General features: G+C 39.8%; 3 protein-coding genes across 7 annotated transcripts; 2 read left to right on the top strand and 1 right to left on the bottom strand.

Annotated features, from left to right (window-relative positions):
- The first annotated feature begins 542 nt into the window (after positions 1–542).
- On the top strand, positions 543–2,242 carry Apd-1 (apidermin 1). Its single transcript, XM_003691668.4, has 3 exons — positions 543–761; positions 1,163–1,490; positions 1,807–2,242. Exons 1-3 carry the CDS (start codon positions 750–752, stop codon positions 1,863–1,865), a joined length of 399 nt encoding a protein of 132 aa, XP_003691716.1. The 5' UTR covers positions 543–749; the 3' UTR covers positions 1,866–2,242.
- A 1,145-nt stretch (positions 2,243–3,387) lies between these two features.
- Positions 3,388–4,602, bottom strand: Apd-2 (apidermin 2). 2 transcript variants are annotated; one of them, XM_003691669.4, is made up of 3 exons: positions 4,552–4,602; positions 3,992–4,172; positions 3,388–3,665 (listed from the first exon to the last, which is right to left on the bottom strand). In XM_003691669.4, the coding sequence occupies exons 1-3, from the start codon at positions 4,561–4,563 to the stop codon at positions 3,625–3,627; spliced, it is 234 nt and encodes a 77-aa protein (XP_003691717.1). In that variant the 5' UTR covers positions 4,564–4,602; the 3' UTR covers positions 3,388–3,624. The 2 variants fall into 2 exon arrangements, with proteins under 2 accessions (XP_003691717.1, XP_012339193.1); XM_012483739.3 differs by having other exon boundaries at positions 3,388–3,662.
- Positions 4,603–5,356: 754 nt separating this feature from the next.
- Positions 5,357–11,363, top strand: LOC100863801 (uncharacterized). 4 transcript variants are annotated; one of them, XR_015290746.1, is made up of 7 exons: positions 5,357–6,303; positions 7,739–8,012; positions 8,566–8,955; positions 9,348–9,712; positions 10,153–10,273; positions 10,361–10,804; positions 10,960–11,363. XR_015290746.1 is itself a non-coding variant. In XM_012483740.2 (4 exons), exons 1-4 carry the CDS (start codon positions 6,295–6,297, stop codon positions 9,608–9,610), a joined length of 936 nt encoding a protein of 311 aa, XP_012339194.2. In that variant the 5' UTR covers positions 5,357–6,294; the 3' UTR covers positions 9,611–9,940. The 4 variants fall into 4 exon arrangements, 1 of the variants encoding a protein (XP_012339194.2); XR_015290745.1 differs by having other exon boundaries at positions 10,361–11,363; XR_015290744.1 differs by lacking the exons at positions 10,153–10,273; positions 10,361–10,804.
- The last annotated feature ends 1,231 nt before the right edge of the window (positions 11,364–12,594 follow it).

The raw sequence follows: 12,594 nt of genomic DNA, 5'->3' as shown, positions 1-12,594 counted from the left end.
TTCGCTTCATTTTTATAATAAACTGTATCTCAAAAGGAACGAAATAAATTTAATATACGATTCACTCGTAAATAATTTTACACGAGATTACAGATAATTAACTCAAGAGAGTTATCAAAATAAATAATAAATTATCCGCGTTACACGCATGAAGAGTTTCCCAGCTCATTATCATCTCGTTGAATTTATATACTCTCCATTGAATTTCAACTCGCGCGAACAAGCATACCCGTTGGTTACGAAACAAGGAAAACCATCGAAACCAACGTTTCATTTCCATAGAAAGCATCATCGATCATTTTGCAAGATGCGAGTTCGAAATATAATAAGAGAGAGAGAGAGAGAGAGAATTTCCGATTCTAAACGATTTTGTCAACGATCTGCTATCAACGTTTCGTCGAGACACGAGGATGATCAGCGGATTCAACCAACACGTGTTGCTGACCAACAGGAAAATTCTATTTCTCTGGCAACAACCGTTATTGCGGTAACAGGCAGCGCTATTCGAGGCTGGTGCACGTCTCCGCGTGATAACAATTCCTGTCCAACGTGTGACGTTGGACACGGAACTCCGCAGTGTCGCTTATCCAGCTGACCGCACCCTGCCTCGTTTCTTATTCCAACTTTCATTCGGGGTTGAAGGTTGCACAAGGCGGTTTTGCCGATCAGTTTCGGTATATAAGGCGACGTGTCAGAGGGGTTGAGCATCAGTCACTAGCAAGCTAAAGACTAACCACAACGCAATCAATATGAAGTACACGGTGAGATATCATAAAATCATTTTTACACTTGTGTTATATAACTTCTATTAATTGGTCGATTAAATTCACTTGAATTTTGCAAATTAAACTTGTCAAATTTTCAAACTACATTATTGATGCAGTTGCCTAATCTTGCTTAATCAATATATATATATATATAGAGAGAGAGAGAGAGAGAGAACAGATTATAAACATATTAATGCACTAAGTCTTCTGAAAAGAAACTAGATGGCACCAGCTTCCTGACTCGAAGCTCGAATCCCCTCGCTTTCCTTCTATTCCCGCGCAAAAATACTCCAACACCACTGACTCGAATAATCATTGCGTAAAAAATTAATCCTGATCAATCTAATCTATGTAATCGTAAATGTTATTAACCAAATTTTCCTTGAAAATTGCAGATCGTCCTCGTCGCTGCCCTGGCCATGGCTTCAGCCAGCCCCGATCGCGAGCGTCGCTCCCTCGGCTGGGGACACAATGGAGCAGTGGTATTGGGTGGCGTTTTACCCGCACTGGCACCTTCCGTGGCGGTCGTGGGGCCTGCTGGCCCAGCTGCAGCGGTCGTAGGGCCTGCTGGCCCAGCTGCGGCGGTCGTCGGCCCTGCTGCCCCGGCTGCAGCGGTCGTCGGCCCTGCTGCCCCGGCTGCGGCTGTGGTTGGGCCAGCCGCCGGTTCCGCCGTGGTCGCTGGGCCCGCCGCTGGCCCAGCTGCGGTCGTTGGACCCGCCGCAGGTAAGCCTCTCGATTTTTAAATGTTGGAACGATTTATGCGACGTTTGACAACCGATGTAAATTAGGAAAATACGTGTGCATCAAATATGATAATGGCCATTGGAACAATTTCGTTTCCAGATAATTATACGGATTAATTTGATTCGTGTTTAATGAGCGCGTTGTTGTGAATCTGATTCATATGCGATATATGAAGGGTTCAAAGGACATTATTATGGATATTATGGGATTAGATATTGAATAATGTAGAATTATAAAATAGAGGTGAAAATTTGAGGATATAGCGTGTATTAAAGAATCCGTTTCCTTGGCGTAGGAGCAGCGGTCGTGGCTGGCCCCGCAGGAGCGGTGGTGGCGCCAGCAGCGCATTGGTAGACCGATCCCCCGGATTCGACCACCTCCTCCTCCCCACAGCTTAAGACAACTCGAACGATTTCTCTGGTGAACATGGAAACGGCTTCTCATCGACCTCCATCCGCGGGACTTGGATCAAGAAAAGCTCAACGTTGCTCCACATCGAGGAATCGAAGACTCGTAATTTGAACGGATTCGAATGGAACGAATTATGTATAATAATTATTCTTGCTTTCTTTTCTTTTTTTTTCTCTCGAGACGAACAAAAGGTGTGTTCGATTCACACGATGGACGACGTATCCGAGTTTCTCCGAGGTTCTTTCGCGTATCTCCTTGTAATTATTATCCATATACACGTTACACGATTTTGTATATTTAATAAATGAAGCTCCACTCTACTCTCTGGAATAATTTTCCATTCCTTAAAGTCGCAGAGATAAGTTGATATCTCGTTTAACCGAAGTTTAACGATTTGCTTGAGAAACCGTAAAAGTTGGCGGAACTTCTGTCGCCCCAGTTTCTAATTAGTTTGTTGAAACCCGTTACCGTTACTCTTCCACCTATATCCGCTGCCAATGAAAGGACACGCGAAATAATGAATCCAGGATAATTCGAGCGGCTTTGATACTTTGAGACTGCGGTTTAAACAGCGCGAGTAATTTTTTTCGTTGCAATTTGGCTTTGCTACGGTGACAAAAGAATAAAGATGAGGAATCAAACAACAGGTATTAAAAAGATACGCTTTTACACGTTATTAATATTGACAACGATGTTTCAGGTTTCGAGGCGTGACAAATAAAGAATTTTGCTGCGTTTCAACGAAGGGATTCGTTTATTAATCAAGATGAATCCATTTGATTAATTAAAACGGACAAATCATATCTAATTTGAAAGAGCAACAACGATATTACTGATTAGTAATTGTGCGCTAGTAATTTATTATTTTCTATTTTTAACAATTTTATACTTGTGTCTAACAAACGCAAATTATCTAGCTCGAAACGCATTATATTAGAGATTTCCACATTGTTGGGCCAGCAATGGTCGATACACATTGTGTTTAATTATCACATTTCAATTACTTTTGACACGCGAGGTTATTAACAAATCGATTCTTTCGGCGAGCGAGTGATCCAATTGTTGCGTTAATGTCGTGCACGGATAATTAGCTAATTAATCATCCAATTTCAACGTTTATAATATTATTAACACTCGGGCTGCGAAATAATTTATGGTGATAATTGAAAGATCAAACGATTGATATTTCGAATTAAAGGATGTTCTTTGAACAATATCGATTAATTATCACTAATAATGAAATTCAACAGTTAGTTACAAGTTATTAAATTGTTCGAAATTATTCTATTTTTACGATCCATCCCGTATCTTGTTATTTTTCGTCAAATATCTACAAATAAAATATGTTGAATAAAAATTATTAATTAAATTAAATTTAATAGAAATTATCTGTGCGCATACATCTAACTAATTCCGTTTCGTTTCGTTGCAGGAATCGAGGGTTTCGAAGAGAATGCGGCGAAGGTTTATTTTTTTAAAATAAAGTTTATTATCTGATAATAAAATTTAAATTACAATAGGGAGAAGGGGTATGTATAATTTTTCTACACAGCCGATTACGGAATGATCGATCGAGATTGCGGCCTAAAAGGGGATGTAGCCGAATTCGAATTTTCCATAATGAGAACAGCTTCCCATCGTTATATATTGTTTTGTTGTATAATACTTAAAGTCCAGTTACGCCAAGATGTTAAATAACGATTTACCATGCTTTCCACGGGACTGGGGCGGCTACAACTGCTGCTGCAATATGGCAAATTTTCTTAATAAATCTTCAACTCTTTAATAGATTTCGCATGCCTTTATTTAAAAAATATTCGAAAAATAATCGAAATGTAAAATATTTAATTTCAACAATATTTTAATTTAATTTCAATTTCAATTTTTCACAATGGATGACATTGTCGATATTATGAACAATAAAAATTCAACTAAACTTCTTAATCATTGACATAAGATATTAAATACAGTTCTACTAAATAAAAATTCTATTCCGATGTTAAACTAAGCGCAAGTTAAATCAAGCTTCGTTAATTATTCGATGCAGAAGAGATCTCAGAAATACTTACGCGCCGCGAGAAGTTTAGGGGCGGGTGCGAGAGCGATAGCAGGGGCGATTTTAGGGGCTGCGAGAGCAATAGTGGGTGCAAGAGGCAGCGCTGTCAAGGCTGGGGCCGCGATGACTCCTCGGCGTTCCCTTTCTGGTTCGGGGAAAGCCGCCACAACGGCAACGATGGCGAAGAGGATTAACTGTAAATTAAACGAATTCTCTTACGACATTATCTGTGCTATATTCGTACTCGATTACTTATCGTCGTTTACAACTTTCTCGTAATGGATCTACATCAATGATTATCGACAATTAAAGATGTTCGTAATAAAAACTTTTATCGAATTTCAGTTACGAGATGTACGAGTTTATGACATTACAAAATAAAATAATCTTAAGAATATGATATAAATTTACTGAATGAGAATTGAAGATGGTGGAGTATTTATTATTCTCGTAGAGGAGCACAAGAATTAACAAGAAAGATCGATTATGCCGAATTATCTTTCCATTTCCGTGGTAAAAAAATTGAGAACAGTCTCGCCTCCTTCACGAGTTTTCGCGGGTATTCAATCTTACCAGGGATTTCATTTTGTGTTGATTTGCTTGAGCTTCTTGGAACTCGAAATCGCAAGCGACTGATGAAAATCCAGGTATCGGGTTTGTCTTTTATACTCTTATTTTCCAATCTATATATACGTGTATGCCTCACGCTCAACCCTGTGCACGAATGTGTGTCAATCGCGTTTCAATGGTCTGTCGGCCGGCCGGTCTGTCGGTGTGTCGCGAGGCGGGCGTGGTCGGGACTAGAATCCCGTAAATCAAAGACAACGATCTAAAACGATGAACTCGTACAGCGCCAATGTTGCATCAGAAATCTCGATGCGAGCACGCAACGCGGCGCGAATGTTGCAGAAGTTTCGAGACGCGGGAACGGGGCCACGGGTATATTTGCATACCTCGTATGATATTATTCCATTTTTCCTTTACATCATTCCAAACGTTTCTTTCCGTTTATCACGTGTGTGTTTACCAGCACCGACCAATCATCGACCCCGAGAAGGAAGAGAGAGAGAGAGGAATCATAAATCGTTTTCGATTTAGGGTTCGACCGTGTAAGATGCAATCCGCGCGAGATGTTGCGAAATTGACTTTCAATTTTGCATTGGACGGCCTTGAATAGATAGATACGGCCGATGACGACGGACTAAAAATGTCCAATCGCGGTTGAGAACAGAAAAGCAGGAAACGATACCTTGAAAGTTGTATCGAAACTTGTTACGAAACGGGCTTTTAAATAAGATGTATTTTTCTCAGACTGGTCCATTTTTCTCCTCCTTTGCCCCGGTTTTTGTTATTTATTCGAGCCGCGACACGGGGGATCGAATAATATGACTCGATTGCTCGTTTGCGAAACACAGCGAGCCTCTACCTTCGAATATGATAACCTGCGTTGCCATCCTACGAGGAACCGTGACTGAAACTTCGACTGAAACTTGGAGACTAAGGTAGAAGTGCTAAGCAGAGTGTGTGAGGAATAAGTCGAGCTGGTCAATACGATAATAAATTCAAATTTATGTTTTTATTTTGATCGATCTACGCGTCTGATCTTGTTGAGTTTCTAATAAATTATTAAAACACGTTCGATATAATATATATTCTCATTACTTGAAGTAAAAAAAGAAAACGCCGTGCTGTCGTTTCCAATCAATCTCGATTGAACAATAAAATATTCGATGATAATTTTCCAACAATCGATGAATTTATTTTATTCGCATCCTTAAAAGATTTCTTATAATATCACAATGAGAAATGCAAAGTGATCGAAAGTGTTCGATTGAACAACAAAATATTCGATGATAATTTTCCAAGAATCGATGAATTTATTTTATTCGCATCCTTAAAAGATATCTTATAATATCAGAATGAGCAAGAGAAATGCAAAGTGATCGATGGAACGAAAATCAGATTTGCATCATAATAATCGAAAGTGTTCGATTCGACGTGGAAAACTGGTCTCGAACACGCGGCTAACCCGCTGTAACATGCGCACAGTGCATGCCGGTGCCGGTCTTTGTTCTGCTTTTCCGCCGAAGGAATTCCACGAGTAAGTCAGCTAGTCTTTCCGATAGAAAAACAAGGCGCGGTGGCCATTTTTCCTTACTCATCATCCGAGTATATATAACGTATACAATGCACACGTAATGGAGTATATAACTGTTCAAGCCGGTCAGAAATGGATCAGTAGCCGACGGTGGATTGCAAGGAAAATTCTTGGAAGAATAGCGAGGGAAGAAAAAGGATTCGTCGAAGGAGACAGCCATGAAGTTGGTAAGCTCGGAAACTTTATTGTAGATCGTCGAGAGTACCTGTTACGAGAGAGAGAGAGAGAGAGGAATCCGTGCAGTAGTTCCTGATGAGAAAACTTTAATCTGTTAGCTCGTAATGCACTTTCGTGTCGTCCGTGAAATATGAACGGCTCCCCGTCTCTCTGACCAATGTTCCGCTGATATATAGAGCGGCACGGTGTTGGCTGGCAGTCGGATAATTGAAACGTATGGCCGCGTTTCTGTAACTTTGATTAAGATGGGTAATCCATTGATTCCGTTTAAATACGTCGGATAATTGTCACGGCTACCTTAATAATAACGTTGTGACAATTATAGTTATGACGTCGTCATAATTTCGTCGCGTCGAAGCGTAACGAATAATCGAGATGTTTCTCCAAACGTTGGACCATTTTAAACTCCTTAAAATCTCCACGATATATTCGCAATAAAAATTCAATTCATCGTTGAAACGAACGACGATCCTTCGATGACCAGTTTCACTCATCTCGAGGAATCGTATCGTGGTTGTGATGACGCTCCGCTTCCCGCGCTTTTGCCGGGAAACCGAGTTATGCAAATCCGTGCGGCGACTCTATCCGTCGAATATTGTTCTCTCGAATCGCACGAAACGAACGATGGATCGGGCGGTGGTTAAACCGCGATCGGTTATCCCCCGTTGATACATTTCGATCCGAGGCGAGAAGAAATTGGCGACATTCGGGATGGTTGGTGGCCATTTGCCGCAGAAATCGCGTCGATTGGACGGGTAATGTTCGAAGTTATTAACACGGGTGTGGCTATTATTACGGAGGGAGATAATGGACTTCTCGAGTGTTAAACTTGGGAGAGAAGGAGGTGATATATCGGGGGCCTAAATTCCTCGGGTGTTGGGCAAATGGAAGGTCAAAGTTCGAACTCTGATTCATTTAAATCAATAATAGATTCGATGAGCAATAGGCGAAGGATACCTCGAATATTCGGGACTCGATGTTGAAAGTGTGCATTTGGATCGATTCTATAAATGCACTACATATGTATACGAAATTATCATATAACCCTTTGATCTTTATCATCCGTATATTTAACAACGAATGATTTTATTTGTTGAACGCATCATTCTGCTTATTTTGAAATTACTCGATCGAATAAATATTATCATCTTTTATCGTAATAATATTCCGATATTATCTCCCTAATCTAAAACTTGGAAAAAAGCAAGTAATAGGAATGCGGGCTACGAGCATTTCCATGCTCGATTATAATTGTATCCACTCGTGCTGATGTTGACGAAAGATATATCTGCGAGATATGGTTAACGAGAGAGACATTTATGGGCGGGGATTAGGCGGGAAGCATTTCAACTATTGTGCCACGACAGCCCACGTTGAATCGTTCGTGAAAACTCGTCCCAATAAATCACGCCCATTTTTTTCCAGTTTCAGCTCGTGATATCGATTCTCTTAACCGTTCGCGCCACCAGCTGGCCTTATCACGGTGTGGTGGGCGGCGGTGAATCGACGGTGTTGGTCGGCCCAGTTTACGGACTGTCACCTGTGAGCCTGTTGCCCGCAAAACCGGAGGTGGAAACGGTGATCCGTGGCCCTGTGACGGGAACCACGTTCGTCGAGGGATCGTCCTCTGGCCCGGTCACCATCGTGTCGCCTGGCACGCCCGTGATCTCGCCCCGAACAACACCTTCCCCGGCTCAAAGTAATCCATCTTTGATAAATATAAAAGGAGTCGAGAATATGTTTTGCGCGAGAAGAAGAAATTCCATTCGACGAATTCAATGCTAATCGATTCGAGTAGCAAGGGAATCGACGACGGTATCGGCTCTTACACCGCGCACCTTTTATAGAGATACATAAAGCTACGAATTTATGGGCACCCGGTTTCTCTTCGCGGTATATTACGAATTTAATAGGTTCATAAATTCAAGCGCGTTCGAGGGAGCACGCGCAGCCAGATTAACATAAATTCGCTCCTTTACTTTTTCTTCTTTTAATTGCCTCTCTACTTTGTTCGAATAAGACGTATTCGTGTTGTATCGCGCGCGTATATAACGCAAGAATGATATCGAGGATAACTTATTAATTGAAACGCAATACAGACAATTTCGTGCGTTATTACTTTAAAAAATTAAATCGTGAAATTATAACAAATAATGCTACTGAATTTATTATTCTTTTAAGAGCACGCTAAATGACGAAAAGAAACGTCTATTTCTCGTGCTGTTCCTCTGATTCCATTTCTTTTTTTCCAGAGGCGGTCGTCGTCTCAGATGTGCCGGAAGATTCGGTGCTCATCAAAGGAGCCTCGGCCGGGGCTGTGACGTTGGTGGCCCCGTCCGACAATTCTGTCGCCAATAACGCGACGTCAGCGGTTGTTGCAATCGAAAATGCTGAAGAATCGTCGGCGCCAATTAAGGAAACAATAGGCGTAGCGTCAGCGAACGCGGTAATAGGCCCCTCGACCGGGCCCGTAATCATCGCCGGCCCAACCGCTCCCCCCCTATCGATTCCCGTCTCCACGACCGAACAACCGGTCGCAGTTCCCGCAATCGTTGTCGAGACGAATTCCGAATCTGTCAGCGTGGCCTCAACCGCAGCCGCCAACCTGTCAGTTTCCGAGGATGGATCCGATCTAGCGACAGGTGAGCGATCTTTTTGAGAACTCTAATAAAGACGAAGAATTGAATTTTGAGGGGAAGTTTCGTAAGTGATTCGATAAACAATGGTGGATAGTTTCTGCTTTTCGATTTCGTATCGATAAATTTCTCAAAATTTTTTCTTATTGGTTCGTTGATTAAATTATCTCTTTCCTTGTTGCAGTATCGTTTCTATATAAATATAGTAATTTGCTCAAAAAAAAAAACTATCGAAAATGAATCTGCTCCTTTCTTGAAATTAATTAATCTTCCGTCGAATTCGAAGGAAAATAAATCAAACCTTACTTGCATCTTATTCTCATGGAAGACCAACAGTAATTAAATTATCGGTCCCAGGATATCGATACGATTTCCATGTATAATCGATCTATTTACAGATAGCAGAGAATCAAGGAAGATCGAGGGTTCGGCATCGAGCTCGAGCAGCGTGACGACCACTTCCGGGAGTTCTACAGCATCCGCAACAGCGAGAGTTAATTTGATTTCACCCGCGTCTACGATCGCGGTCGGTCCCTTAAGTAACGTCGTCGTATCGCCGACGAAAGCATCGTCCGCGATAGTCTCCGCTCCCCTGGGCTCCGTTTCTGCCGCAAGTGTATCTTCACTGGATCGGATCAAGACGCCACTTGGCCCATTGTAGAGCAAACTGTGCAACCCTCCCCCTCTGGTACCTCGTTCGTTCGTTTTTTTCCCGGGAAGAGCGAGTCGATCGATCGATTATTCCCAGAGATCAGTTTCTAAGGTGAGCATTTATAGACAAATGCATTCGTTGACATTGCGTTGGCGATCGACGAGTTGAAGGGAAAAGTGCGCAAGGATAACCGGAGATCGACTTTGCATGCGGTTGGCATTGATTGCCGCCCAGGGTTCGATACAATGGAGATTTTTTTTTTTTTTTTTTTCTATCTTCTATCCGAGCATAGCACCACGGATATTTGTGTTGTAATAAAGACTTGCATATGGATAACAAGCCTGACTTCTCTGTTTTTGTTTTTCATCCGAATATTTTCAACACGGCTTGTCGATACGCGGATAAAGGAGGGGGGGAGGGAATTGGGTCAGCGTTGCAATGCAGTTACAACGCAGTTTCAACTTTTATAAGACGCGGGTAAACGCGTTACGCGTACGTGCATTGTTGCAAACAGAAAATAGTAACAGTTTGACGAAGTTATATTTATCTAGTTATCCGCAAATGGAGCAATCCGGATGGATCTGGCGCGATCTCCAGTTTTGGTTAAACAAGCCGAACCTTAACCGTACGATTAAGCTTGAAACACAATTTTTGCTGTGCCGCTTTCACCGGGTAAACGAACTTATCGAATCGTATCGCTATGAATTTTTGCCTTTTTTTTTTTTTTGTGTATATGTAGTTTACTCGTCCGTTTTGCAGGCTTTTTCCTCATCATGATGATCGACGCTGGAAACTTTTTTTTTTTTATTATTTTTAAAGATGCAAGCAACGTCGAGGATTCGAGAAATATGTATAATTTCAACGAGGCAAAATTATCGAGTAACTAAAAAAAGATCAAGATTTTGAAAAATTTCTATTTTCCGTGGAAAAGGAAAAATGCAAGAGACGTAACAAGTGTTGAATGCGATCAGAGTCAATTTTAAATCTCGATAATCATTCGCAGCTACGTATAAGATGCTAATAAGGTTTTATAAATGTTTCCTCCTTAGTTATATATTTATATTTTTTTTTATCGTGAAAGAAACTTTCTTGATTACCTAACATATTTACTGTTAAAAGACTTTTCAAACGGAATTAACTACAATCTAATTAATTATTCATAATCTTGCTCGTTTCAAATGTAAAAATATGTTTATAGGTCAGGTAAGAAAACTTCTATTAATATTTATAATTATAGCATAGTTAAAGGAATCATCGAGGAATAATTAGATTTTAGAATAAAATCTTGTTTTTCTTCGACAATCATCTTCGATACATCTTGAACTCTCTCTCTAACGAATTTTTAACTTCACTTGCAGCCGATGTTGAACACGATTCTGGAGAAAGTTCTGGAGGAGAAATTATATCTTCGATATAATGTTTCTCAATTAACTTTTAAAGAGGAATATTTACAAACATTTTATGCCACGCGTATAAAATTATATTAATTATGAGATATAACACGATAACAAATATGGGATTAATGTAAATCAAGAACAAGTCGACTCGTTTAAATTGCAAATTCTCCCGATATTGAAACTTCTCGCATAACCATTACGCCTGTTTAATTTCAATTTATCACTTGGTCCATCTTCCACGAAGTAAACGACACATTTTATAGCTCGAGAAGTTTAGCAAAATTTATGTATCTTTAACAGATAAACAAGATAAGAAAAATTATTTTTCTTCCAATCACGACAAATAAAAGAATCTCTTCAATTTATGATTCAATATATTTAATTTCATCAAGTTGAAGATATTAATGTTCGAATATTATTTTTATACGTACTCGATTATCCAAATAACTCGAAAATGGACAACGATATATACCTTTTTTTATTTTTCACAATTTCAATTTATTGGAACATATAAATAGTTATGAATCGATACGAAACAACACGTATGGGAATTCGAGAAAAATTCGTAAGATGGAAATAAAATAAAGCAGAGATATATGGAATATTGTCACACATTGACAATACGATTTTATAATATTTGGAGTAACAAAATGGCACGCGTTTGCGTGTGATTTTCGAAAATAAACAAGCAGTTTCGCGGAGTGAATCAAAATAAAAAAGATTTATCGAACGTGTTAAATGTTACGGTTAAATGAAAGTACATTTTCTTCTGTTCTAATATTTTTTTAAACGGTGCGTCATATTGCGAATATTGATTTCGTAGCTGTGAACATTAATTGGCGTTATTTATTTTATCTTGGAATAAATGCCTGCCAGGTATCCTAAAGAGAAATTTATTCGAAAAGAGAAATTTCGTTTCAGCAGAATATCACTTTAATTAAAGAAATGAAATCAATGCTGTGAAAGTTTCAATAAGTTTTTCCAGATACAATCCAGAATTTTATATTTTCCAAAGTGAATCTCTTCAAAATTAATTTAATTTTTCATGAGCCACTATACATAACGACGACGAGTTCATTTTATCGTACAAAATATCATTCATCCACTTTTCCCTCCCCCACTCTGATTATTACAGTAAAATTCTATAAATGGTTTGAAATGGTAAATGATCGCACCATTAAACATATTTTTCCACGGTTTAACCACTTTTCGCTATCGAGAAATATAAAATGAATCGCGCATGAAAGCGTTTGAATCGAGAATCCGATTACCATGACCCTGGTATGAAATTCTACGGTAGCCTAGAGGAACATCATGACTCGCTGCAATTTTACCATTCTCCTCCTCTCGTTAAATGAATGTTACACCTAGGATCATGGCCGACTAAGTGAACAATACCTGATTCAACGAACGACATAAACATCCCTTACAGAATGGTGTCGTTTAATGAAACGAACGTAACAATGAGATCCTTTTGCCTCGCTACTATTTTGCATGTTATCCGTGTACCTCTCTATCCTTTTCTCCTATAAATCAACCAGCTCTTCTCAGCGTTACATTGTCTGATCACGGATAATGAACGATTGTTTGGGGGGG

The sequence above is a fragment of the Apis florea genome, unplaced genomic scaffold, assembly GCF_048593485.1.
Source record: "Apis florea isolate Af1SG1 unplaced genomic scaffold, ASM4859348v1 contig_2291_pilon, whole genome shotgun sequence".
Classification (NCBI taxonomy): Eukaryota; Metazoa; Arthropoda; class Insecta; order Hymenoptera; family Apidae; genus Apis; species Apis florea.
This window is presented reverse-complemented; position numbering and strand designations above follow the sequence as displayed.